The 26,235-nt window shown below is 40.4% G+C and overlaps 4 protein-coding genes across 8 annotated transcripts; 2 read left to right on the plus strand and 2 right to left on the minus strand.

Moving 5' to 3' along the window:
• Window positions 1–245: 245 nt before the first annotated feature.
• LOC128879769 (CAAX prenyl protease 2) lies at window positions 246–1,735 on the minus strand. Of its 2 annotated transcripts, none has more exons than XM_054129224.1 (6): window positions 1,599–1,735; window positions 1,187–1,292; window positions 981–1,119; window positions 669–905; window positions 534–596; window positions 246–471 (listed from the first exon to the last, which is right to left on the minus strand). In XM_054129224.1, the coding sequence occupies exons 1-6, from the start codon at window positions 1,709–1,711 to the stop codon at window positions 257–259; spliced, it is 873 nt and encodes a 290-aa protein (XP_053985199.1). In that variant the 5' UTR covers window positions 1,712–1,735; the 3' UTR covers window positions 246–256. The 2 variants fall into 2 exon arrangements, with proteins under 2 accessions (XP_053985199.1, XP_053985198.1); XM_054129223.1 differs by having other exon boundaries at window positions 669–920.
• A 228-nt stretch (window positions 1,736–1,963) lies between these two features.
• On the plus strand, window positions 1,964–16,432 carry LOC128879763 (F-box only protein 11). Of its 4 annotated transcripts, XR_008457692.1 has the most exons (10): window positions 1,964–2,100; window positions 3,132–3,473; window positions 3,559–4,347; window positions 4,420–5,272; window positions 5,344–5,564; window positions 5,637–5,855; window positions 5,945–6,152; window positions 6,246–6,423; window positions 16,024–16,166; window positions 16,292–16,432. XR_008457692.1 is itself a non-coding variant. In XM_054129207.1 (9 exons), the coding sequence occupies exons 1-8, from the start codon at window positions 2,004–2,006 to the stop codon at window positions 6,373–6,375; spliced, it is 2,859 nt and encodes a 952-aa protein (XP_053985182.1). In that variant the 5' UTR covers window positions 1,964–2,003; the 3' UTR covers window positions 6,376–6,423; window positions 6,880–15,464. The 4 variants fall into 4 exon arrangements, 3 of the variants coding, with proteins under 3 accessions (XP_053985182.1, XP_053985183.1, XP_053985181.1); XM_054129207.1 differs by lacking the exons at window positions 16,024–16,166; window positions 16,292–16,432 and adding an exon at window positions 6,880–15,464; XM_054129208.1 differs by lacking the exons at window positions 16,024–16,166; window positions 16,292–16,432 and adding an exon at window positions 13,146–15,464.
• Window positions 16,433–16,735: 303 nt separating this feature from the next.
• Window positions 16,736–23,253, plus strand: LOC128879764 (protein turtle homolog A-like). The gene is made up of 14 exons (XM_054129209.1): window positions 16,736–17,941; window positions 19,517–19,649; window positions 19,803–20,011; window positions 20,118–20,228; window positions 20,309–20,512; window positions 20,590–20,735; window positions 20,805–20,955; window positions 21,021–21,151; window positions 21,219–21,378; window positions 21,466–21,762; window positions 21,861–22,181; window positions 22,289–22,579; window positions 22,639–22,748; window positions 22,828–23,253. The coding sequence occupies exons 1-14, from the start codon at window positions 17,770–17,772 to the stop codon at window positions 22,939–22,941; spliced, it is 2,550 nt and encodes an 849-aa protein (XP_053985184.1). The 5' UTR covers window positions 16,736–17,769; the 3' UTR covers window positions 22,942–23,253.
• Window positions 23,254–24,558: 1,305 nt separating this feature from the next.
• LOC128879772 (mediator of RNA polymerase II transcription subunit 6) lies at window positions 24,559–25,890 on the minus strand. Its single transcript, XM_054129226.1, has 5 exons — window positions 25,747–25,890; window positions 25,481–25,640; window positions 25,230–25,404; window positions 24,911–25,157; window positions 24,559–24,840 (listed from the first exon to the last, which is right to left on the minus strand). The coding sequence occupies exons 1-5, from the start codon at window positions 25,772–25,774 to the stop codon at window positions 24,761–24,763; spliced, it is 690 nt and encodes a 229-aa protein (XP_053985201.1). The 5' UTR covers window positions 25,775–25,890; the 3' UTR covers window positions 24,559–24,760.
• Window positions 25,891–26,235: the final 345 nt, after the last annotated feature.

Here is a 26,235-nt window from a genome sequence, read left to right on the forward strand (position 1 = left end):
AAGCATTTTTGAAAATCGACAAAATTAATAATCTAAATCTCACATTAAAAATATAAACTGTGTGTACATGTATACTTCTAATCTATAAATCACTCTGTTAGTGTTCGTAAAGTACTACTCTTTTTGTAAAAAATGTGCTCTTAAAAACATCATGCAATATGAATTATTAAAACGATGGAGACCATTTCAAGATAGCCTAATTTTGTTATAAAAATGATAAATAATATTAGTGACATTGTTGCAAATAAATCATATCTCATATAAAATATTTATGCCAAAATAGATTATTATGAAACAACGTCGGATTTGTCATTGGTGTTAACAGAAAACACCAAGCTACTAATCCAATGACAAACAAAGAAAACAATCCAGCTCTCTTTAAAGGATCCCTTAATGTTACAACCTCGGATAAATCAGGAAATCCCATGTGATTACAAAACGAATGTGCTATAAATGGAGCTGCTATATGGCCTGTAAATCAGGAAGGAACATTAATTAATTAAGTATTTAAGAAAGAAAAATAGTCACTATACCTGTTTTAACAAAAAGAAAAGCTGCATAGGATCCAAACAATGTTGTATATATAAACTGAAAACCTAAGTAACAAATGTGTTAGTAAAAATTTGTTGATATATTCAAGTTAAACAAAAACTGCAAGTAGTACTTACAAGATGTAAAAAGTGCATGTTTAAGTTTTCTGCCTGTTCCTACTAGATATATTACATGATGAAAGTGAGCAACTCCAAAAAATAAAGAACATACAAATATAGCAGTAATAGGTGTAAAACATTGCAAAAGCAATGGCAACATGCACGCTCTGAATGTCCACTCTTCGGACAGAGGTGCAACAACTTGATTCCTCCACCATGTCAATGTTCTTATGCTTCCAAGCCAATACATGGGCTCTAAAAATGGGAGACCTACGTTTCTATAGTTACATCATAAGTACTTTACACACAAATAATATATGAAAGGCTAACCAGTGTATAATCTCCAAAGACCATTGAAACCTTGTATACTTAAGGGTCCTAGATATAATATCATTGTTAACAATAACGGTATCGCGGTTGCTTGAAATAAACCTGGCCACCGTAGACCCAGTAACTCCCAAATCGTTGCCTGAAAATTATAAATTACAATGTAAGATTCCCTACATAATAGTGTTAAGGTAATTACAATTAATTACCTTCTGAAAGACTTTTTCATTCGTTCCGAAGTACAATGCAGCAGGAGATATAAGAGATATAATAAAAACGCTAAAAAATCTTTTCTTTATTACTGAGGGATGCTCTCTGGAATAAAAGAAAAATTGTATGACATTTAAATATCCCGCCAATGAAAGAAGAAAATAGAAGGTAAAAAGTTTGCCAGCAGAGGCGCTAGTGGATTCGATTCTTGTCCACAAAAGCGAGTGCACAAGTGGGAGAACTCGATAAAGAGTAGGATTCACGTTCACGGGGCGACGTGAATACAGTTACACTTTGTTCGCAGTTCCCTGTGGTTCACCGTTAGCAGGACCGAGAGAGCGCGTTACACAGTCACACGAAAATGGACATTTAAAAGTGACTGCCGTTCGTCCGCCGATCGGCATTACGTACCTATTGTACGGGGTACTCCATACGTAGAGGCTCGCGACGTATACCACCGATAGAGCGAGACATGATAAAATCGCGGACACGCACAAATCGGTATTTCGGTCCGTGGTCTCCATAACTCCATACTGATGTTGGTGCTTGTGTCGCGATCCACTGCAGAAGAGGGGATCGGTGTAAGGGGGTAAAAGACGTGTGAGCGAGAAAAGGATCGCGTTGGGTAGGGTACGAGGGTGGTCGGCGAGGAAAGAGGGGAAGAACAGAAATTCATCCGATTGGCGGTCTGGCACCAGTCGGCAGTCCTACCGTCAATGAGAAGATGGCCGCTGGGCTCGGTGGAAGTGTCGCCATTGTTTAGTGTTTAGTTGTTTTACCGTTTCTCGCATAATTTTGTCGGGAAGCACGTTAAAAATGCCAAGCGCCTCGTTCACATCATCGCGCAATTACGTGCGGAGATCCCGGAGAAAAGGCGCGAACAGGATTCCTCTGCCTTCGAGAACCACCTCGGGTAAGAGGCCTGCATCCGGACCCTCGGTTCACTGCTCACCTGTCGTCTCTCGGCTCATTTCTTTTGCCTTCACCTACTTCGATATTCCCCGGGGTTAACCCCGTTGCGACGATTACGCGTCTTCGTGCCGACTAACCGACATACTTCCTTTCCGTTAATCATGTCTCTCGTTTACGATTTCGAACATAGAGAGAGAGAGAGCAGGACAGAGACTCCGTCAAACCTTACACTGCCCACGTCTCTTCTCTCGCACGATTTTCTCCGTGTACGGGATGGCCGAAAAATGCGACGGATATATTCGTGTGACTGCCGATGACGTTTCCTAAAACTAACGTACCCACGTTCGCCGCTCTCGCACCAACCCTTCTTTTTTCGGGGACATCGATCATGGTATCGCGTATACTTCGCGATCGTCAATTTTTACGGTGGAATGTCGGCTCAAAGTCTACACTCCTCACCCCACTTCCCCCCTATATTTTTTTTTTTCATAATTCCGATTTATTAGACGTCCTGCTGAACGTACATAACGACGGATGATCGCGCAATTTGGGAAAATAATCGGCACGCGATATCAAGGCAAAAGGTCTGAGGCCTCTTTTCATTCTGATGTACCACCTATACATTCTCTGTCGAATTAGTACGATTATTTACCTATCACAGTTAACATACAATAAAAATGTTTCACTATTGCTTTAGAAATTGGAGCTAGGATACTCTTACTCCAAAATATAATTAGTTGTGTAGACACATCAGACATACAATACAGTGCTCCAATTCTTGCATCAGCATTTCTAACATACTTAATTAATTTATATTTCATTATTTTTATATATTAAACACCTATCCTCAAGTATAACCTTTGAAATCCACTGTGACTTTGTAAGTAGTTTCATAATCTTGAAGACCAATTATAATTCCACTGCAATATGACAAATGTCAACAAACATTTACCTCATTTTCGCCATAATTGTGTCAAAGTGTGTTGTCCTGTCACATATATAATATTTCAAGTGTAATGTTTGTTCTTTCAGCCGAGCCATGCGACTTGCCATGTTCAGCATCAAATCAGATACCTCCTGGTGGCGGAGTCGGTGGTGGAGGAGGAGGAGGAGGAGGTGGAGGTGGGGGTGGAAGCGGTGGAAGAGGATCTTCCCCAAGTGTCTCTGGTGTTGCAGCACCATCACCTTCCCCGTCACATTCACATTCTTCTCCATATGACTTAAGGCGTAAAAGTCCACCTCACCCAGATCCTGCTCCTGGTACTAGCTCTGCTTTACCTCCGTCGGGTGGTAGTAGTATCGGTGCCACTCTTGGTTCTTCCTCCCTACCAGCAAGAAAACGACCTAGGCGGACGTGTTCGTTATCCACGGATGGTATATTCATATGCAATGAATTTTTGGTACAGACGACACTTTTTTAACGAACGAGTCCTTTAAATTTGTCTTTGTTACTCTGCAGGTACAAACACAAACACAGCAGCGCATTACCTCCAGTATGAGTTACCAGACGAAGTGCTGCTTACTATATTTAATTATCTAATGGAGCAAGATCTATGCCGTGTCTCGCAAGTTTGCAGACGTTTCCAAGCGATTGCAAACGACACCGAACTATGGAAGTCCTTGTACCAGCAAGTTTACGAATACGACTTACCACTATTTAATCCTGCACCTTGTAAATTTGAATTCGTATCCCCGGATGAGTCAGACTATGCAAATCCATGGAAAGAGAGCTTTAGACAATTATACAGAGGGGTGCACGTTAGGCCAGGATTTCAGGATTTGAAGTTCAAAGGACGACATTTGCCATACTTTAATACTGTTCAGGGAGCATTAGATTACGTAGATGAATATAGAAGCAATAGTGGTTCCTCGTCAAATAATAGCACAACCACGAGCGGTCAAGGGAATTGTTGCGGAAGTAATTCTCAGTCAGCGGAGGAGGCGCCACAACATTTAGTTTTCTTACACGCTGGAATCTATAGAGGCGAATTTCTCGTGATCGACAGCGACGTTGCATTGATCGGTGCAGCACCTGGAAACGTAGCGGAGTCTGTTATATTGGAACGAGAAAGTGAATCTACAGTTATGTTTGTAGAAGGAGCAAAACGAGCTTACGCCGGTCATCTCACGTTAAAGTTTACGCCAGATGTTACTAGTACAGTGCCGCACCATAAACATTATTGTTTAGAAGTTGGTGAAAACTGCAGTCCCACAGTGGATCATTGTATTATTAGGAGTTCAAGCGTTGGTAAGTAAATCATCGATCCGTGTTGCATCGACCTTTCATTGGAACGTCGACGACTTAACGTTGATTTTTCAGTTGGAGCAGCTGTTTGCGTGTCGGGCGTTGGAGCCAATCCTGTGGTAAAGAATTGTGACATATCGGATTGCGAAAACGTTGGACTTTATGTCACCGACTATGCCCAAGGAACTTACGAAGACAATGAGATCTCTAGAAACGCGTTAGCTGGAATTTGGGTGAAGAATTACGCTAATCCCATAATGCGGAGGAATCATATTCACCACGGAAGGGATGTTGGAATATTCACGTTCGATAACGGTCTCGGATATTTCGAAGCTAACGATATTCACAATAATCGAATAGCGGGTTTCGAAGTAAAGGCTGGTGCTAATCCAACGGTTGTACATTGTGAGATACACCATGGACAAACAGGCGGAATATATGTCCATGAAAACGGTTTAGGTCAATTTATTGACAACAAAATTCACTCGAACAATTTCGCCGGCGTTTGGATCACCTCCAATTCGAATCCGACGATTCGTAGAAACGAAATTTACAATGGTCACCAGGGAGGAGTATATATATTTGGAGAGGGAAGAGGCTTGATAGAACATAACAATATTTACGGTAACGCCTTAGCTGGCATACAGATCAGAACTAATTCGGATCCCATAGTTAGACATAACAAAATACATCACGGTCAACACGGTGGTATATATGTACACGAGAAAGGTCAGGGTTTAATCGAGGAGAACGAAGTATATGCCAACACTTTAGCAGGTGTCTGGATAACCACGGGATCGACACCGGTTTTAAGAAGGAATCGTATTCATAGCGGTAAACAAGTCGGAGTTTATTTTTATGACAATGGACACGGCAAACTAGAAGACAATGATATTTTCAATCATTTGTATTCGGGAGTACAAATAAGGTAAGAAATTCTTTTACAAATAAAATCATGTACTCTCGCTCTTTTGCGCTAACTGTATATTTAAATATTAGGACTGGAAGCAATCCAGTGATACGTGGAAATAAAATATGGGGTGGACAAAACGGTGGCGTTCTTGTGTATAATAGCGGATTAGGTTTACTCGAACAAAATGAGATTTTTGATAACGCGATGGCAGGAGTTTGGATTAAAACGGATAGTAACCCTACATTAAAAAGAAACAAAATCTTTGACGGGCGAGACGGTGGAATTTGTATATTTAACGGTGGTAAAGGTGAGTTTTAGTTTCTACTTAATTTTGATGAAACCTTTGCATTCCGATTGTTTTCTTCTTTTTCCCATACAGGTGTTCTCGAGGAAAACGATATATTTCGTAACGCTCAAGCGGGAGTGCTTATTTCTACGCAGTCTCATCCAGTCTTGAGGAGGAATCGAATTTTCGATGGTTTAGCAGCTGGCGTTGAAATAACAAATAACGCGACTGCTACGCTAGAATTTAATCAAATTTTCAATAATAGATTTGGTGGTCTATGCTTAGCGAGCGGAGTTCAACCAACGACTAGAGGTTCTTATCTTTTCTTTTGTTTGCCGAATTAATTTGAAAATAACATACGTAGAAGAAAGATAAATAACCGTTGATTTTTGTTTTCTCAGGCAATAAAATATTTAATAATCAAGATGCAGTCGAGAAAGCGGTTGGAAACGGCCAATGTTTATACAAAATTTCGTCGTACACCTCGTTCCCTATGCATGATTTCTATCGGTGCCAGACATGCAATACTACAGATCGTAACGCAATTTGTGTTAACTGTATAAAAACCTGTCATGCTGGACACGATGTAGAATTCATCAGACATGACCGGTAAATATTATTGATAATTTCAATATAGACAGAAGAAACTCACTTATAAATCTAATACATAACGATGTATGTGTAACTAATTAATTTTTTTAGATTCTTTTGTGACTGTGGTGCTGGAACATTAAATAATCAGTGTCAACTTCAAGGTGAACCTACGCAAGATACAGACACGTTGTATGATAGTGCAGCACCGATGGAGTCGCATACACTTATGGTCAACTAGGAACTAACCTAAACTAAATAAAACAATCAAACGTCACTGAAACAGCCTGTAAGTCCAACACATTGCAAACAAAACTTTGTTGCTGAGTTCTTTATTACGACACTTGTTCCTTCGCGTCCCCGTTGTGATTGTTATTTTTTTAAAGCTATCGTTATTGTTAACATATTCCAATTAACGGCAATTTCATCATCATTATTATCATCATTATCGTTATCGTCATATAACCGTTCATCTCATTTTCATCATCATCGTCATCGTGGTGCTCAAACTTATCACGATCATATTTGTCATTGCGAGAACACGTCCATGACTTTGTAAGCGTCGAATCGTGTCATCGACATCGTTGTCATCATAATCATCTATCATCATTCATCGTCGTCGTCGTCGTCGTCATTACCGTCACCATCAAGAGATAGTATATTTTATATTAATAAATTAGTACTCTATATTGACGTTTAATTTAGTACATACGGATATTCGTTATTGACGTTCGTGTTTGTCCAGATATCGAGAATCGATAAACGAAGATCCAGATATATCTGACGTAACGCAAGTATTATCGGGAAGAAGGAAAATTGTTAGGAAACTGTTTTTCTTGATTAAAATCTCATCGTTAAAAGCGGTTTCGCCAAGGTCAAGGCTCAAATTCGCCCGTGATTATCTAATAAAGAACTCTGCAACGAAAAAATAAGCTTCGACGAACACAATTTAAACAAGTGACAAAGTGGATTTCTGATATAAACGAAACCTAATAATTAAATAAACGTTAAATTTATTTAAACGTGTAATAAAAGAAAGCCACGCGTAATCGTTAATCGATCGAAAAAGAACACATAATAAACTCCCCGCGTGGAATTCGTTTCATTAAGTTTCCTTAATTTTTAAGTTCATACGTAAAGCGAAAAAAAAAATGAAAAACAAGTGCAGTGAATCTGTGTAAAAAAAAAATGGAAGTAAAAAAACACATGTGTATACGTCGATAGAACAGGCACGTGAACATCGTGACATTTTAATAAGCAAAAAAACAAAGAATTAAATGAAAAAAACGCTCGTGCAATGCAATGAGATTGGTTAAAAAAATAGAAACATTATTAAGCTTACGATAAAACACAGTGTCTCGAATGTAAAATTGTGTATATCGTATGTAATAAATGACGAATGGACAACAACACTAAACAAATTATTGCTCGCTACATGAACAGGAGGTCCGACGCCGTACAACATAGGAGACGTATGTTACACAAGTTTGCACTTATATTTAAACGAAACTTAAAGTAGCCGATGTACTAAAGCAGAAAGATCGAGAAATAAGTGCATATCGTGTGTTCACGCCAATGGTATTGTAAGGAACCGAGCATACTCATCCACAAGACAGATCGAACGGATAATTAGCAGGATTCATGGTAATCGAACAACAGAACAAGTGCAACTTTGGTAATAAACGTGTCGGATAGCGATACAAATATTTCGGAGGAGGGAAGGCAAACACGTGAAACGAAGACCCGCAATGACATACTGAAACAGATGTCTAAAAAATGTGATATTGTAAAATTCACAACTGGATATAATCAAAATGGAACAGAAACATCTATGCGATTCTAATAATTGTTTTTATGTAAATGTACCTTGTACTACCGTATACAGTTCTTCGATTCTACTATCCGCATTGTGAATAGTGATGGCTCTAAGTCGCCCGAGGGGGAAAGTGCATAATAATAAGACAGATTAAACAAAACAAAACAAAAATTAAATGTGTAAAGTAAATTTAAAAAGAAATTTACACGATACATATGTGGTGTTATACCAGTGAGAAATAAAAGAAAAACAAACAAAAGTTTATCGTAACAAAGAATGAAAATGATGTAAACGATATACTGTCTAAGGAACAGTTTTTAAAAAAAAAAAGTAATCTCCAATTTTTAAAGTAATCCAATTTTTTTAATATTACGTTAGCGATAAAGTCTAATCATATTATTATAATTGTGTATCTTCAGGGGCGGTTTCGCTCTTGTTATGAAAGGAAAAAAAAGCGCCTATTAGCGATAATTTTAGACGCAGCCCGCATCCACTTACGCAAACGATGAGTATAAAAATAAGTAGACGAAAGTATCGAAATCGCATTATACGGTAAAATTTTGTTTGCGTGACAAAATTTTACGATCAAAAAAAATCTCTCTCTCGCATTCGTTAGTTGTATGTGTAGGTACGTTTTGTATGTCATTTGGTAGAATGGGTAATGGTGTACAAGAATTGCCTTTGAACATACCAACTCTTAAGGTCCGTAGTATTATACACCGCAGTGTCATATTATACATAGTATAACTATATATAATGTTTAACACGTTATATGCACACTGAAAATAATAAGGACGTACGTCAAAGGCATTTCTTGTGCACGCACATTGGAACGCAAAACGTGTTTACGTTCTCGAGTGATACTCTTTTACGTCCTGTTGTTTCTTTTTTTTTTTTGTTTGAAAAAACGATTCGCCCATGAAAAGAATCACTCTTTTTCGTTTCTTTTTTTTTTTTTCTTTTGAAACTTGGAGTAGAGGAACTACAGAAAAAATTTCCTTGTAAAGTAACGAGAAAAAAAAGAAGGAAAGAAAACGAAAAATAAAAAAACAAGAACGATAGCTTTAACAGTTATCGAGCGAAAAAATTAACAGCAACTTTTCCGCGCGCTCTCTACGTTGTGTAACTGTAATTAGCAAAATTTATTTGTCGATCGTTTTGTCTTTTTTTTTTTATACTGTTTCGAATATTATTTACGAACTGTTAAATATGTTTATTGTATTAACGGAAAATGAAATTATAAGATGAACGATTTTGCGATCTTTTTATGCCCTTTTTTGTTTCGTTCTATTAAGCACACTTTGATGCTGTAACTCGCCAGTATTTCGAATCTTAACGGAGGAACCGAACGTTTTTCTGTGATTTCTATCCTCTCACAGTTTCAAAGCTTGTTGAATAATTCTTATGGCTAACATTGTCTCGCGCAGCAGCCGTGCCAGACTTAATCGACAATTATACGAGTATCGTAACATTCTCCAGTGACTTATATTAGATTTATTTGTAAAACATTAAAGTAAAAAGAAAAAAGAGATGAAAGAGAAAAGTCGCTCTCGGCTGCGGCACGATTCAAATGTTTCATGTTTCTGGTTGTTGAATGTATTATATGTAAGATTTAATCAACAATAGAGACCTGTTGTGGCGTCCATTTTAATTCGCGAATTTCCGTTCGAAATCGGTTAATGCACTCTCTGGACAGAGTTCGATTCCACGAAAATTGAATAATACGAAGCGTCGTGAGGCTTTGATCAGAAGATTAGAATTTAAAAAGAAAAAGGAGATTTTACGTTGAGAGCTCTTTTTGTAATTTTCGTTTACGGAGGTATATAACAGTGATCATTGAATGATATCGGAATGACATTGGATCTTCGCGATTGCACATCGTATACATATGCTGAAGTTGTTTCTCGCATACTGCGGACAGAATACAATGTATGTTTCCCTTTATTTAATTACATTGCAATTTGTATTACATTTATAGAATATCACTGCGTTCGTTCGCGTCATTGTATATTGTCCGGTGTATTCGTCCTATTTTTTCTTCCTTTTTGGATTATTGCGAGTGTAAAGTGTTTTTGTTAAGTCCTGCGTGTAATTGCATTTCTATTTATCGGATCTTCCTCTCACGTATTTGTTCGTTTAATTTTAAATCGCAACACCTCTTTCTCTTCTCATCGTTTCATTCCATATGTAAACTTGTCCACCGAAAAAAAAGACGTGTCTCTTCACTCCGATCTTTTCATCAGCAAATACTTGCCATTATTACGTTAGTTGCCATAGTTCACCCCGGTTTTGTTTTTGCGGTGGAGCACAGTTAGATAGACGAAAGATTTTTAATGTTAAAAGATAATATACAACGTGCAAACGAAAGATGGGATACGAATCCGCAAAAACTAATACCAAGACGTATTTCTGTAAATATTAATTTGCCCATTATATGTATACATACATACACACACGTATACGTGTATATGTATATATATACATATAACACATTGATTATACTATTATTAAAAAAAAAATATATATATTATTAAAAATTGTAACTTTTATTTTTTATTTTGTTCGTGTCCTTGTATCATTAATAGCGCTGTTGATTTTCGGTTGCTTTTATTACGTTGTAACGCTACAGTATCGCTGTACAAACGCATAACAAAATTCAATTCTTTGCATTGGAAACAAATCTGTGGTTTTTATAGTGTTAAGCGCAAATTGTATCGTTCGATAATTTTCACGCAATTCCGATCTTCTCTCGATGAAATTGTAGGCTCACCGTTTGCTTGGAATTTGTCTACGCTCATATCCTATACCAAAACATACGCGATACATACGTATCAGTTTGTACATCGTCACAGAACACGTAAAGAACAAAGAAATTGTTAACTGTATCGTGCCCCGTAGGTATACGATGTACTGGTATGCTTGTTCACGAATGGAAACGTACAATTAAGATTATACTAATTGTAAGTAAGCGGCAGACACAACTTTGCGAACTAATTATCCGAATTAGTTTTTTTTTTTTTTCTTTTTTTTTTTAACTGGTTTCCTTTTAACATAGGGGAGGATTACATGCCATGGCCTTAAAACGTAAACCTAAAAGCTCTAGTATACATACAGCGATATCTGACAGATACATGCAACAGCGTGTACGCTATCGTTCACAAGTCTGGCGTTATTCGTATGTATCGTTTAAATTTCAGATACCTTGATCTGAATCTAAATAAATATAGAAATTTGTACGAAATCGGCTCGACAAACGATATACATACATGTATCAAATCACGAACGATGACCTTCGATTATTTCTGATCGTATAATCTTCGATTCGATTCATTATATTTCAAGTTTGACATTTACTTAGGTAAATTCGCCATCTGAAATTGTTACGAATTCGTGAACATCATCGAATCGTTTAAGATCCTATAAATACTTTATATCTTCCAAACTTTGGTCTTTAATAACTTATCTATTTCTACGACTCTCTCTCTCTACCTAATTATAAATTGGTCGACAAAACGGTCCCAGACTTTGAAACGACAGCGCGTACGCAAATCGTTATCAATATTTCTCACGAAGCTTACGAGGGTTAATCTTTCGAGCAGCTCAAGTAATTATACGTTCGAGGGTTTCAGTAAAATACGCAGTTTTATTAAAAGGTGCATCGTTGAACTTCTATCGGGTGCAGTGTGTCTGTTTCACTAAAAAAAAGACCCCTTTGATGCTATCGAACGGATTGTAACGTATCAATTCGGGACATTATTTATTTACAGAAGGCATAATATTTATAATCGAGTGTTCCAAATATGAAAGAGCAATTTAATTTGGACTTTTGATAGATAATGAAAAGACATCTCGATATATCGACTCGAACAGATGCTTTAAAAATCTTTTTTGTATATATTTGTCTCGGTATACATGTACTTTCGGAACATCCGATGCTTTCTCTATTTTTGAGCACACATTTTCTGAAACGTTCCGTGTAATAAAGATAGTTAAGGAGTATAGGGGACACGTTTAGGGGTACGTTGCACCCAATGGAAGATTTAGGAGAGGAAACCGAGCAGTTGAGTTAGCGATTTCACGTGTGAAAAACATAAACGCAGCCTTACACTGTATTTTCATATAGTACAAGACGATTACACGGATACGATAATTCACGGGGGAACGTCGAGAGTCTATCCGATAAGTTTGTCGTTTTTGTATCGTCGGGTCTACTATTTGCCTGAACCTAAGCAATCAACGCGTTTCGATGCAAAGAGCATTTAGTGCTTCCGTACAGAACGAATGTATTCATTGATTCGAGCATTTATCGATGAACTGATAATAGTGTCTTACGCACGTTACCGATACGACGGACTCGTGATCCACGTGAAACGATTATCAATTACGTGAAACAAAAGAGGAGAGACCGAACGCTACCGTAAAGAAGGAAAAGTACGAAACATCTATTTTTCACGAGAACGTCGATCGCGAAGATGTACAATAAGCTAAATCACTGTAAATACGTCGCGCGTAAATATCTCACCTAATTATTAACGGGTGCGTCGTTCGAAACGTTATTATAGGTAACACGGGCAAGGATTTCTGCTCCTTAAGAGATACTTTTCTAAGTAGACGAGAGAGCGTTCGAATGATTTCCTTTTCTTAGCGATGTAAGCTCGATTTCCACGCTTTACATTACGTAGAAACGAACCAGGAGGAACGAATGCGAGCGTCGAGTCAGCGAACGACGAGAACAACGGGAAAATATAAAAATATAAAATAAAAAAAAAAGAAATAACGCATAACAAGACACGAGAGGACGAATAATTAACGCGACTTTTGTATGAGAAATAAATCTAACTAATTTTTTTCACGTCATTCGCGTTATCTAGATGTAAGGGGGACAAGCGTCGTCGCGATACCAAGTAGACGAAGGGAAAAATATACACGGATCAGGATCGTTGATAACGGAAGCAGGAGTATCAATCGAGATCGAACGAAAGCGACTCGTTTCCCTGATGCGCGATAGAGGCGAATTTGCGCGAATTCACGCGTAATCAAGGTGTTCGTAAAACGTCTGCACAGGAATTGAGAGCGGGATTTTTGTTCCTTTGCACAAAAGAAAGCGGTATCATTTTCGCGCGACATGACAACAAAATGGCCTATAGATAGGGGAAAATCGTATTTCTTTTTTTTTTCTTTTTTCTTTTTTCTAGGCGAAACCGACGGACTGTGTATAGACTCTAGACTGTTAAACTTAACCGAAACCCGACGATCTGCGGTGGGGCAGAGCGACGAAATGGATTCTCGAGGCAAGAGAGACGGTGAAGGGAAAAAGAAACTCGCGCGCACGATAATTTAAACAAATATTAACTCGCACCTGCACGGTCTTCTTTCCGCGTTACAGTAACGCTCGCGCGGCGACGAGGAACTGTATTATTAAAATGTATAATAGACCGTAGCTCGTAAGCCGAATACGAGGAACTGATATCGATCATCGACTCGATCAACGTTCTTTACGAGGCGATACGGTCAAGCTCAGTTTCACGAAGGACTCGCAGATGCCCGAACAAAGAGGATGCGAACAAAAATTCGTAGCGTTGATCCCGATTGCAAGGGACGAGAGGATCGCATATTTTGAGATAGTGATTCTGTTCCCTGGCCTCTGGGGAGGGCTAACTCACGAGGAAAATTTGGTAGTCTCCCGATAACAGAGTTGGGCAAAATTTGACTGGATTAATAGATAACGGATAAAATCAACCCATGGGAATTTATTCGTGACATTTGTTCCATTGGACGGGTATATTTTTAATTCTCCTGCGAGAAATATTTTATTCCATAATTCAAATTGTAATCTCTATTTAATGGGTATTGGATCCATTTATTCGTGACGTTTGCTCGAGTGGACGGTGAAATTTTGAATCCTTCTTTGAGCAATATTTCATTCTATAATTCGAATTGCAATCTCTAATGGGTATTGGGAAAATTGATTTGCGATGTTTATGCTCTTTTCAGAAATATTTCGTTCTGTAATCCAAATTATATTGGTCGGCTAAATTTATATTTCCTTATGAATTATTTCTTATTTCATTCTATGATTTACTTACGACGAGTATACGTCCACTTGCGGCGTTACATTATGCAGTGAAATTTTTTATTTTCGTTTAAGGGATGCAGGGATGGATCATTTTTATCTAAATACGAATTTTGCCCACCTCTGATACGTGTTCCCGATAAAGCACTCGGAATGTTCGTTTTTGTGTTCGTTCATTTAAATTTGTCTGCTTTCAATTGCGCCGTGCATTGTATTCAAACTTTGTACGAACAAGATCTGTTCACTCGTCTTCGTCCATTTTTAATTACTCTCGGTACAAAAATATCGTGTTATCGCTTCCAAGCGGTGGAATGATGTTACTAAGCTGAGTTTGTGTTAAGAATCCAATCAAAACTGACCCAGTAAACGAATCACGTTTAATTCGTTTGTCCGTTTAAATTCGCGAAATTGAATTGACTGTATCGTTTCGCGCACGCCTGTATCATAATGAAACGCACGAATTACCATGTGTCATATACATATACATATATATATACAAAATCTATATATATATATATAAATAACAATAACGATAATAATTAAGTACTTTACACGTGTAAGCAGTATCCAAGAAAATCCGAACTAGTTGCACCAAGTGCCATAGTCCATAGGTCACAGTACGTTTAACATAGGAGGGAGGAAGTCGTTGCCGAGGAAAACGAAAGGAGCGTATTAAAAGAGAAAAAAAAATGAAGAAGAATCAAGCGAAATGAAAAATTAGGTTGAACTACGGGGGTACGTGGTTCGACGGCGACGACCGAGTCGCGTTCTTGACGCTTTATTGTTGAAGCGAAACGCGAGACGCGGGGAAAAAAGGGTGAACAGTCGGCTAAAGAACACGAGGAAATGATGGTGGGAATGGTCGTGTGGTCCATATTCGCGACACGAGATTCCCGGTGGGCCGGTTTCGCCCATCACGACGAACGTTTTAGAACTTACAGACACACCAATATGACAATATGCTATGAAATTAATTTCCGGTCCTGTTGCTCGGTTGTAACTAATACCCCCCCCCCCTCCCCCAGACCCCCTGAAACTATTCACAATCCACCCGAGAGAATAAAAGATAAAGAGAAGACAAAACGAAAGAAAGTTTAAAAGGAAAACTGCAGCCTCTGGACATCCGTTAATTGTACATTTTCGCCACGTTTATTTTTCAACGCGTTAGTATGCGATTAGACACCGTGATCCCGGCTCCCAAATAAATCCGTGCATTTTGAAAGCGAGGGAGAGTGAGAGGCAGAGCGCGAGAGAGGGAGAGAAAGGGTGAAACACTGTAACACATGGCCAAGGATGGATCGAACGTGGTGGTGCGTGTGACCTTTGCGAGACATTATCAATTACCTTAAACGAAAAATAAGAAAAAAAAAAAACTGTAGTAACGTCGCAATTGTATGTTGTAAACATTACTATTTCAAATATACTGTCATTATTAACAGGAGAGAGTTTGTGACTTTACCGGACACGATCCCGAGGGACGAGAGAGAGGATTACCCTTGGAAACATTTCAGAATACTGTTTTTCTTTTTTTTTTTCTTTTTTTTTTCATTCACGCGACGTCATAATTGCAAACAGGAACTCGATGACTAGAAGCACTGTGCCTCGGGAGATCTGACGAAGGAAGCGCAACAGAGACGAGGACGTCCATATTTTTAGCTTTATTTCTGTTTTAATCGAAGCTTTTGTATTCGACGTATAACCAAATGAAAATGGTGCTAAACTTGTTTCTTCAAATATTTCTCCTCAGCGATGGAAAGATTTCGTTTGATCAAATTTTCTAGATTAACCCGAATGAAGATTAAAGATATTTTAGTTACTCTCGTAGCAACGTCGAAGAGAGATATATAAATAGAAGATGCAGGTATCATTTAAAGCATTGAGTTCATTAGTTGATGAGAAACCATGTCAAGAAGCTTTAAAATCAAGTTATTCTACTTGGCTGATTAAAATCTCTGTCATTCCATTCACAAAACAAACTCCATTTCAAATTTATATTCTAGGAACTGTATCGCGCTTAACAATGGGGCCAGCTGTGGCGAGGGGTAGTGCAAGAAACTGCAGCAGAGAAGAATAGATTGGAAGAAGAATAGATTCGGTCATGTTGAATCAGGCGCTAATTATCAAATTATAGAACATGAAAAAGGTGATGCATATACATTGCGAGATATAAACATTCGATACAGGTCTCAGTGTTGCTTCAATCACTCCACTTCAAATCTTAAATTTCCAGAGTCCCGAAACGATCCAAAAATCTATTTCTGTTTCCAGATATACCATCTTCCACTTCCTAAAAACATCCATCAACAACTCAGGAACCCGTCCAAGGACCCAACTCGCCGTCAAAGATCAACAAAGTCTACAACGAACATCGTTAGAACTCAAACTGTCGCGCCAACCCCCCCAGTGGCGCCTAACGCTCGCTCCTTCGAGTGGTTTAAGAAAACCACAAAGTCCATCCACCCTTGGAACCGTAAAGATTAAACGAAATTCCCGATGAAGCGAACGACTGATAGAGGGGTAGTTAGGGGTAAACGGTTGCAAAGTTCTCGATGAACCGTACGCGTCTCGCGCCACCTAACAGCGACCATCGACGAGCATAAAACGGCAGAGGAGGTCGCGGTGATTGGTGAGGGTTTGTCCATGTTCGGCTGTGTGCGGGTCGCGTCGAGCCGAGCACGCTCTTGACGCCGCTCGCGGGGGCCTATATATCGCGCTGGGAATCGAGAGCGTCGAAACACGAAGCGAGATCAGACTGACTTCGCGAAAATCGATCGGGCGCTCATCGTCGTCGGGTTAGCGACGCCTGCAGGAAAGCGTGTGTCCATTAGAACGACGCGGTGTTCGCGTGAAACGTCCGCTGGTCGGCTCCGACGTCGAGCGCTCCCTCGACGTTGCTCCAAATGCCGACGGAGGCCTCGTGTTCGCCTAAACACGGGAACCTTCCTGCCAGCCTGACCGTAAAGTCGCGATAGCCACGGTCGCGAGAAGGTGATCCAGTGAAACGGTTCCTCCGAGTGCGTGGATGTGCGCGCGTGTACGTACGTGTGTATGCGTTGAATGCCTCCGCGAAGATCGAACGGAAGCTGTCGAGGCCCTCGAAGGAACGAGGAAAGGAAGGAACGGGGGGGTGTAGCGTAAGGTGACGGCCTCGAGGAGACACGGAGTTGTCGGACGGAACGAGAAAGCACGGTAGCCCATAGACAGATTCCTACCAACCCCTGCGAGGCACTCTCTGCGTGTCCTCGACGTTATCGCCATTGTCGAAGCGCGGTGTGGCGAGTTAACGAGAGCCGGCGCTGCCGGGACGACAATAATTTTTGAGAAACGTTTATATACACCGACCCACTAACTGGGAACAGGGTGGCTACCCTTCGTGCAGCCGTGTTCTCCGGCCTCCTACGTCGATGTAAGTAGCGGATTCGAGTCGCGATCGAAGCTGGACGTGTTTTTCTACGAGCCGAAGAAGAGAGAAAGGGGTAAGGGGTGTTTGCAAGCGCGAAGGATCCTCGATGCACGCCGGGAACGAGAGGCGAACGGCAGTTTCCTCGAAACGATCTCGCACCAGCAGAATTAATCGGTGAGCGTGTCCTGCTCCCTGTCCCCTGCCCCTCGTCGGGGTTATCCTACGCTCGGAGGACACCGCACGAGGACGAGGCGAAGGAGGAGGTGGGGTGGAGGCCGTCTACCTCTCGACGTGGAATGATAATAAAGGAGAGCCACAGGACAGGCCGGCGTGGGGTGACATTATGCGAGGAGTGGATTTGAAACTAACCAAGTCACCCCTCAGACTGTTCCCCTTTGGGATGGCAATAGGAGCGCTCGCCGATGTCGCCGTCAAGCTCGTCATCAGCGGTTACATACTCGCCGTGGTCGTCTACGTGAACGCCACCGGCAACTGGGACAAGGACGATGACTTAGGTACGTTGTCGCGAGAGCTTTCCAGAGGTCGGATATCGCGTTAGGGTCAGATTGGACGGATAAGGGAAGATCGGGGTCGAAAGGGATGTGGATCAGAGCGAGTAAGGACGCGTGGACTGTCGAAATTCTAGGGAGAGGAATTTTATTCAAGGATGCAGAGGCTCCTCTGGTCTTCTTTGTTCTTCTTCATCAGTCATTCTCTTTTTGTATTATACCGCATATTATTATATTACATCGTGTGAAAGACGAAAGGGAAGTAAACTTGAAGCTTTGTTAATACACACTTCAGGGTGGGTTTGAATAAAATGAAAGAGGATCGAGGATTGGAAAGCACGTTGATAAAGAATTCAGGCTGAATCGTTCTTTTATGCTGGGAAAGGAAACTATTAACTTCGGAAATAGAACTTTCTTTTCCTTCTTCTCGCGAACAATTTTCAATCCCAGCGTGAAAGTCTCGATGCCTATTATCCACCTTGCCAAAGTTCACAAGACCTTCTTGAGACAAGCAGCCCTTAAATAATTCTTAGTTAGTTCTAGCTTCTTGATGATCTCTCCTCGGAAATTTCCATCTCTGGAATCGTCAAGAATCAGTTAACTCGATTAACGATACAAGTAGTGGTGCACTTGAAAAGTTTACTTTGTGTACTCTGACGAAGATAATAGGATAAATACGACTTCATCCTACTTACCTACAATCGGTTTTCCAAAAAGCAAAACTTATGGATCTTTCCATTTTAAATGAAATACATAAAATACACACAGTAGCCAGGACGCGTGTCTGACCATGCATAGGCTAAATCTACTCGAGCGAGTCAGACATAGCGAACGAGTCAATGGACATTACGTGCGATTGCGTGAAGTGCACGCATTATATTACATCTAGTATGCGACTATACTATCCACACGCATGTCCGACCAAGCACAGACCGTATCTACTTGAGTGAATGCGAACGCGTGCCACACGGAAGATAGCGCGCCGAATGCGACCGTTCAAACGCGCATTATTGATATTCGCTTCGAGCAATGCTAGGCTCGAACACTTGTTTCTATTATTGCAATGGCAGCTTTTAATTAACGACAGGACGTTATGTAAAAATCCAGCATAAACACAGATACAGTAGATTCTATAGATTGTACAAAAATCTGAGTAACGCTGGAACTCTGTTTCTTACATTTCTTAATCAAAATCATAAGCCCTTGATCCGGATACTTGTACGTTGAGAAACGAATTATTTTGTAGCAGAGAGTAATGGGAATTTATGTATGTCACAATGCAAAGCAGGCTCGAGAAGTAAGTATCGGCAAATAATGATAGGGATCGATAAATAGCAAATGCAAAACGATTGGAAGCATTATTGGCATTCGTCACAGATAGTTATCGAGAATATTAGAACCCAAGTAGCTTGTACACATTCTATATTAGTCGGACTCGCGACTGACCTAGCACACATATCGACATATTTGGTTTAATCCACGTCTTGCAATAGCAGCTGACTCTGGAAAACGTATTCTTGACTCGAATCGGACACTCTCGGCTGGATCGCTCTCTTTACAGCTGCGATTTTTGATTTCCAGTCGCAACTTTCGAAGTCAGCGCCGTTCTTGGACGCACCGCTAGATTGCCTTGTGACATTGAACCGTCCACGCGCGAGGATCGCGTATACATGGTGCTTTGGTTTCGCGACGATGCTGTTCAACCGATTTACAGGTAACAATTTCGCTAAAAAAAATTTTACTCCGACGAAAGAATAAAAATTCCAGATTTATAGGAATAAAAACAAATAGATCCATCAGCTGCTGACCTCCCGCAGACAGCTCAACTCTGCGTTTTACGATGTTAAAACGATGGGAATTGTTTCAGTTTCGACGTGCGGGGCAGGGCGTTCAACAAAGCTCTGAACTGGTCGGACAGCAACGTCGTTGGGCCAAGGGCTTATTTCGTGACCGTGACGAAGCCAGCCGCTCTTACCCTGGAGGCGGTTCAGCTGGACGACGAGGGAATCTATCGGTGTCGGGTGGACTTCAAGAATTCGCCTACGAAGAATTTTCAAGTTAATCTCACAGTAATAGGTACATATTTTTTTAGATCTTCTTCTGGAACCTCAATCGGCCCTTTTGTGGAATTTTCACTTCATCGCTTCGCTTCATTTTCGATACTGTTTGGAATTGTTTTCAGTTCCGCCACATCAACTACTGGTTTACGACAGTTCAGGGGTGGAAGTGGAGAACACCGCGGGTCCCTTCCAGGTTGGCGTAGAGTTCGAGCTGTCTTGCGAAGTTAGAGGAGGTAATTCTTCCTAATGTCTAACTCTGTACAAGTACAAATACTCCGGTATAAATACTACAAGTAATTTCCTCTAATTACAGGCAAACCAACGCCAGTGGTGAGCTGGCTAGTGAACGAGAAAGAAGTGGACAGTAGATTAGAAGAGATCGCTCGGAACATCGTCGTCAGTAAATTGAAGATACCGCAGCTGAGGAGGGAGCACCGTAACACAACTTACAAATGTCGAGCCTCCAACACGCACCTTATACCTCCCTTAGAGAAAACCGTCCTCTTGGACGTTTACCGTGCGTGTCGAGCAATGTAAACGTGTACGAAATATCTCTTATAAGATCATTTATACATGGACGATCAATCCTTTCAGTGAAACCATCGTCGGTGAAGATCCTGTCGAAACCCGAGATCCTCGAGACGGAGAAGGACTACTCCATCGCCTGCGAGACGACGGGGTCGCATCCTCGGGCTCGAATAAGCTGGTTGGAGGGAAACACCGTTTATCGTAGTGGCAAAGTAATCGACTAGGACTTTTGTAGAAAACTGTGAAAGTTATGGTAGCTAAACGAAGCTTGAATTGTTCAGGTACTGGACGGAGGAAACGCTTCGGTGGTCCTAAGTACGCTCATATTCTCGCCAGTCCCCGACGACCACGGGATGATCCTGAAATGTCGCGGGGAGAATCCATCACTGCCAAACGCATACTTAGAAGACTTCTTTCAATTAAATGTAGTTTGTGAGTATCATAAACCATCTGATGAGAACCTGCCGTTCATATGATAATTCGTCGTGTTTCCCCAGTTCCACCTAAAGTACAGCTGCACCTGGGCAGCACCCTAAACGCAGAGAAGATAAAAGAGGGCGACGACGTCTACTTTGAGTGCAAGGTCCGAGCTAACCCGGAACACCACAAAATCACGTGGAGACACAATGTGAGTAGCCTGTTGATCTGTCGGCAATACGAAAACAGTAACTAACCATGGATTCGTGGATTCGCAGGATGCAGTATTAACGCAAAATTATTCAGCTGGGATAATCATGAGCACTCAGAGCCTGGTGCTACAGAAGATAGGCCGCGACAACGCGGGCAATTACACGTGCCTAGCGAGCAACGATCGTGGGGAGACCACCAGCCCTGTAGTCACCCTGCGAGTACAGTGTAAGTTGTCATAGTTCATTTTAACGACTTTTTGACGATGATGGAAAAAAGAAGAAACATTATATCTCCTGTTTTTGAATTGTCCAGTCGCTCCAGTTTGCAAGGCGAAGGAGGTGTCCATCATCGGCGCGTCGCTGGAGGAGTCCGTGAAGGTCCGCTGCGAGGTCGACGCCGATCCAAATGAAGTAGAGTTCGTCTGGGAGTTCAACAACAGCGGGGAGAACTTCGAGGTGGCTCCAGCGAAGTTCGACGGCAACAACGGGACGATGAGCGAGCTCGTTTACACCCCAATGTCCGAGAGGGACTATGGCGCCTTGACGTGTTGGGGTAGGAACACTATTGGGAAGCAGGAAGCGCCTTGCATCTATCAGATCATCCCAGCAGGTACCTTGGATGTCCTCTTGAACTCTCCACTGATCCTACGAATTTTAATTTAAGCTAGAGCGTTCTCTTTCCTAACGCAAACTCGCTTTCGTTTACAGTTAAACCGAATCCTTTGAACAATTGCACGATAAAGGAGTCGTTGAACCAGAGCTCCGAGATACTGGTGGTCGAGTGCGTGCCAGGGTACGATGGAGGACTGAGGCAAGAGTTTCGACTGGAGGCCTACGAGGTCGTCACCGGAAATCTGCGAGTGAACGCGTCCAGCGTATCCGCCGACGTGCCGTTATTTCGTATAGCCGTAGCGGATCTTCTTCCAGCTACGCATTTTTACTTAGTCACGTATGCTGTGAACGCCAAAGGACGTAGCGAGGTGAGCTTGCTGGAGGACATCATGCTGAGGGACTCCGAGAAACACACAGGTAAAATGTATTCCTACCCAGGAATGTCTGTACAATCTAAACAACTAAACAATATCCTGAGTAAATCAAATTCTGTTGAATTGAGATGCTTGAATTCCTTTCTACAGACAGTGGAGTGAGCATGGTACCGCTTATCCTGCTCCTCATCGGATGCCTAATGGCGCTCGGTATCACTGTGCTCTCAGTGATGTTGATGATGTACCGACGCAGAGGTACAACATCCCCAGTGCACATCGAACCCTACATGAAACAACCGATAATCACACCGCCAGACTCGAGGAACAACTCGATGCTCGACGTCACGCACGGGGATCACACTTACTTCGTCGAGTACACGCTGAAACAGGTCACCGATTACGCGCTCAACAATCAACCAGACATCATACAGTCACCGCAAGGTAAATTTCTTTCTTAAAACTACCCCATGAATGCTAAATTACCCCAGTTCACCCTTCAGATCAGGAGAAAATCAAACGTGAACCACAATTGTTTCTACCTGTGAGACCAGACACGCTCTTCGCGCCGTACGACATCCACAAACAAGGACTTCAAACTAACAGATGCAGCGTAAGTCCTCTATAGCTTCTGAATTTGAAATGTTTATAACGAAGTGTCGTTTTTAAATATTTCTCGCTTTTCGTTGCAGTTAAACCCCTTCTCCGCGAAGTCTTGGGAACCTATTAGCTTTAAGGCTGACCGTAACTTAATGAAGGAGATCATTATTGCCAACTCTATACCTGGTCCGGAAAGTTGCGTGTAAAAAATCATTTAAAAAGAAGAACGAGCAAACATATCAGAAGGACCGATCTCGAAGTCTAAACAATCGTACTGTCGATCACCGACCGACGATGGACATACACGAAACGAATTGCAACTGGTTCTGTCGCACATGAAATGACACGGGACGGACATAACGACGCAATACGCAGCGTAAAGGTCGAACGCCTAGTCGTCAAAAATACACGGAACCGAAAACGATCTATCTAGGAATCATCGAGATGACTAGTTGCATACTAACTAAACGCTACACACGGTGTATTATTCCAAGTTTAATATATTTTGTGTCAAGTCTTAGACGCTTTCCTTATTACGCAGCAAATTTCACCCAAAGTTACGACGCGTACACTGTTTTCGTATAGTTCGCTTGGATCTTTCCAAGCGTTTCTTTGGAGAATAACGGTCTCGCGGTTATTTGATTTAAATAAAATGTCGTTTAAAACAACGCGTGCTTAGCGTGAGTGTATTGAAAAGACGTTACACAAGCCTGACCATTGTTGCAAAGATACAAGCGAAAATAAACACCGTATATTAATAACATCAGCACGATGACTCCAGTGACTGACACTAGTACGCAAATTCGTCGGCGAATCTTTCCTAAACGACGTGCAGGCCTTGGTTGACGAATCGGCGTTGAACTTGGAATATAAAGAGTACGCGGTGTTACGTTTCCTTCCTTTTTTATGCCTTCTTTTAGGCTCAATTCTTCGTTCATGAACGTGTCTTGCAGATCCAGCTTGTACAGTCTTTTTGATTCATCAGACGTTGAAGGCAAACTGTACTGAGAAAGTCATAATTTTTCTCTTTAATACACAATCGTGAATTTGGAATGTTAGATAGATTTAATTGTTACATGATTTTACTTCTGTTTCCTGAAATCGTTCCATTTGTTGACGAACCAACTGAACGAGTTTCCGTTTCTCGTGTTTCAGTCGTTTGATAAGTTCATCATCAACGCACGTGTCACACTGCTCCTTGATTTCTTCGTCTGGGTACTCTGTACCGCATGTATTTTGATCGCATATCATATCTCACGGGTTATGTACAATTTTTATGTTGTAAAGGGACACGTTTGTTGCTAGCTAATCGAGTCAATTACAAATGAAATTCTAAAAAAAAATTGACAAACTAATATGTCTTGACATTTCAAAGTTTCGTTTTCTTTATGACCGCCCTCGTAAAAATTTAAAGTGCAACAGTTACATTTTTATACTTGATATTTCTACTGAGAAAATAATTAAACTTGTGATAACAAAAGAGGCATCATGCATCGTATTCGGTCCACATTGCAAAACAATAAGAAAGTCTGTGACAGAATACCTCTGAATTTTATTCGATAATTATAAAAATATGGTTGTAACGTTTCTAGATCATGTCAAACACTATTTCAACGTATTCCTACTATGTTCGAGCACGAAAACACGGAGATCCTCCCTGTCACCCGACACCCGAGTGTCCTACTACCAACGTTCGCGATGGAACACGATATAGGCACAAAGATATTAAGAAGAAACAGCTTAAATCGACGAAACATAATATAAAAGACGAAATTGACGATCTTGATTGTCCATGGTATAAAAAGAAATAAGAAAACAAACAGTGAAATAAAAAATATTCAACTTGTCTTTAATTTTACATTAAATCTAATACTAATACATCGCATACCAATTCATCACAGTTTTTATATTCCAGAAAAAAATACAATTAAAATGTTAAATGCCTGTCTCGTGAAGTAAATGTCCCATGATAATAGACATTATACAAATTACATAAACCTAAATCCTTATATATTACAATTTTCGTTAATTAACTTTTGGCTTCTTTTCTGGCGGTGGTTTCATATCTTTCTTCTCAACTTTTACTTCTTGTTTAATTTCGATAGCTAAAAACAAACAAGTAAATGTTATTTTTATTACTTAATTAATACTTTTCTTACTATACTAAATACTTACGTGATTCTGTAGCTTGATGCACTGGCTTTGGAACAGACAATGGAAACTTCCGCGTAAGTTCCGCGAGTAGCATATCTACCCTTTGACGTTGGAATAAAGAGCTAGGTTCCTCGCGAACAGGTGTTTCCTTTTTAGCAGCCAAGGCTTTCCCATTTTTGAAATCCCAATAGTATCCCTTACTAGGATGATAACGGGAACAGGAGCTGGCTTCTTCAAAAGCAGATTGTAAGTGATGCACTGTAGACAACTGAAGAATAGAATTCCACAAATTAAAACCATATTTTTAATCGCTATAATGTTTCTGATAAGTGATAAGTACCAATCTGGAGCTGACAACAGATGCTAAATCAGGTGCTTGGTATATGGTACCTGCAATGATATAATAATCCGCAAGTGGTGCTGCTAGAATAGGAGAATGACGATGTTGCTTTCTAATTACATATAAAATAGGTTCCTGTACATGTAATAAGATATATTCCAGTCCAGTCATATTCCTGAAATTAAAAGATCAAGAGTAGTTTCCTAATTCTGAATTGTATCATTCAATAATGGAACTTTGAGAACACTTACTGCAATTGATCAGGGCTCAAACGTTGCATCTTAACAATTTCATTATTGCATGTCCTATCATAGAAAGGATTACTTCTTTCAGAGAAGTAATCCATTATGTTGTTTGGATTTAATACAGGAATCCAAGCGCTGTCATGCCAAGAGAGTCCCAAAGGATTCTCTGTCAATTATGCAAAATAAAAGGTAAGAGGTTAGGTGAGATAGAAAGTACTTCCTTGGGTTAAAATTAATTTTCATAATTTTCAATTAAATTTGTATGACATTACCTGTCACCGGAGGTCTTCCTGGCAACATTTTCGCTTCACAAAAGTATCAGGACGACAAATGTTTAAATGTCCATTTCGTTGACGCGGCAAAATAAACTTGTTATCGCCAGGATTTACTGTTGATTGTTGATACAGTTTCAAAGCAATATTAATATTTGTAATTGAAAGTATATTTTCAGAAAGTATATTGTGAATCAATGCGAGTGTTTACATTCGACACACACAGACACCATAAAACTAGAAGCGGAAAGTGACACAAATAAACCAAACGTTCGACGTTCCTCGACAGAGGTTAGTGGTTCTCAAAGAGACTAAATTAGCTCCAAAGAATCGATAGGCTAAAATTATGTTCGAAATACATGGCAGACTATGAGCATTAACTTTATTCTTCCTCGTGAATAAGAAAGATAAATTTATCTCTTCGATTTTAAAAGAATCTTCCAAAGTGCCATGGTAAGCAATCGTGATGAAAGAGGAATGATATGTGAC

Source organism: Hylaeus volcanicus, chromosome 7, assembly GCF_026283585.1.
Source record: "Hylaeus volcanicus isolate JK05 chromosome 7, UHH_iyHylVolc1.0_haploid, whole genome shotgun sequence".
In the NCBI taxonomy this organism is placed as follows: domain Eukaryota; kingdom Metazoa; phylum Arthropoda; class Insecta; order Hymenoptera; family Colletidae; genus Hylaeus; species Hylaeus volcanicus.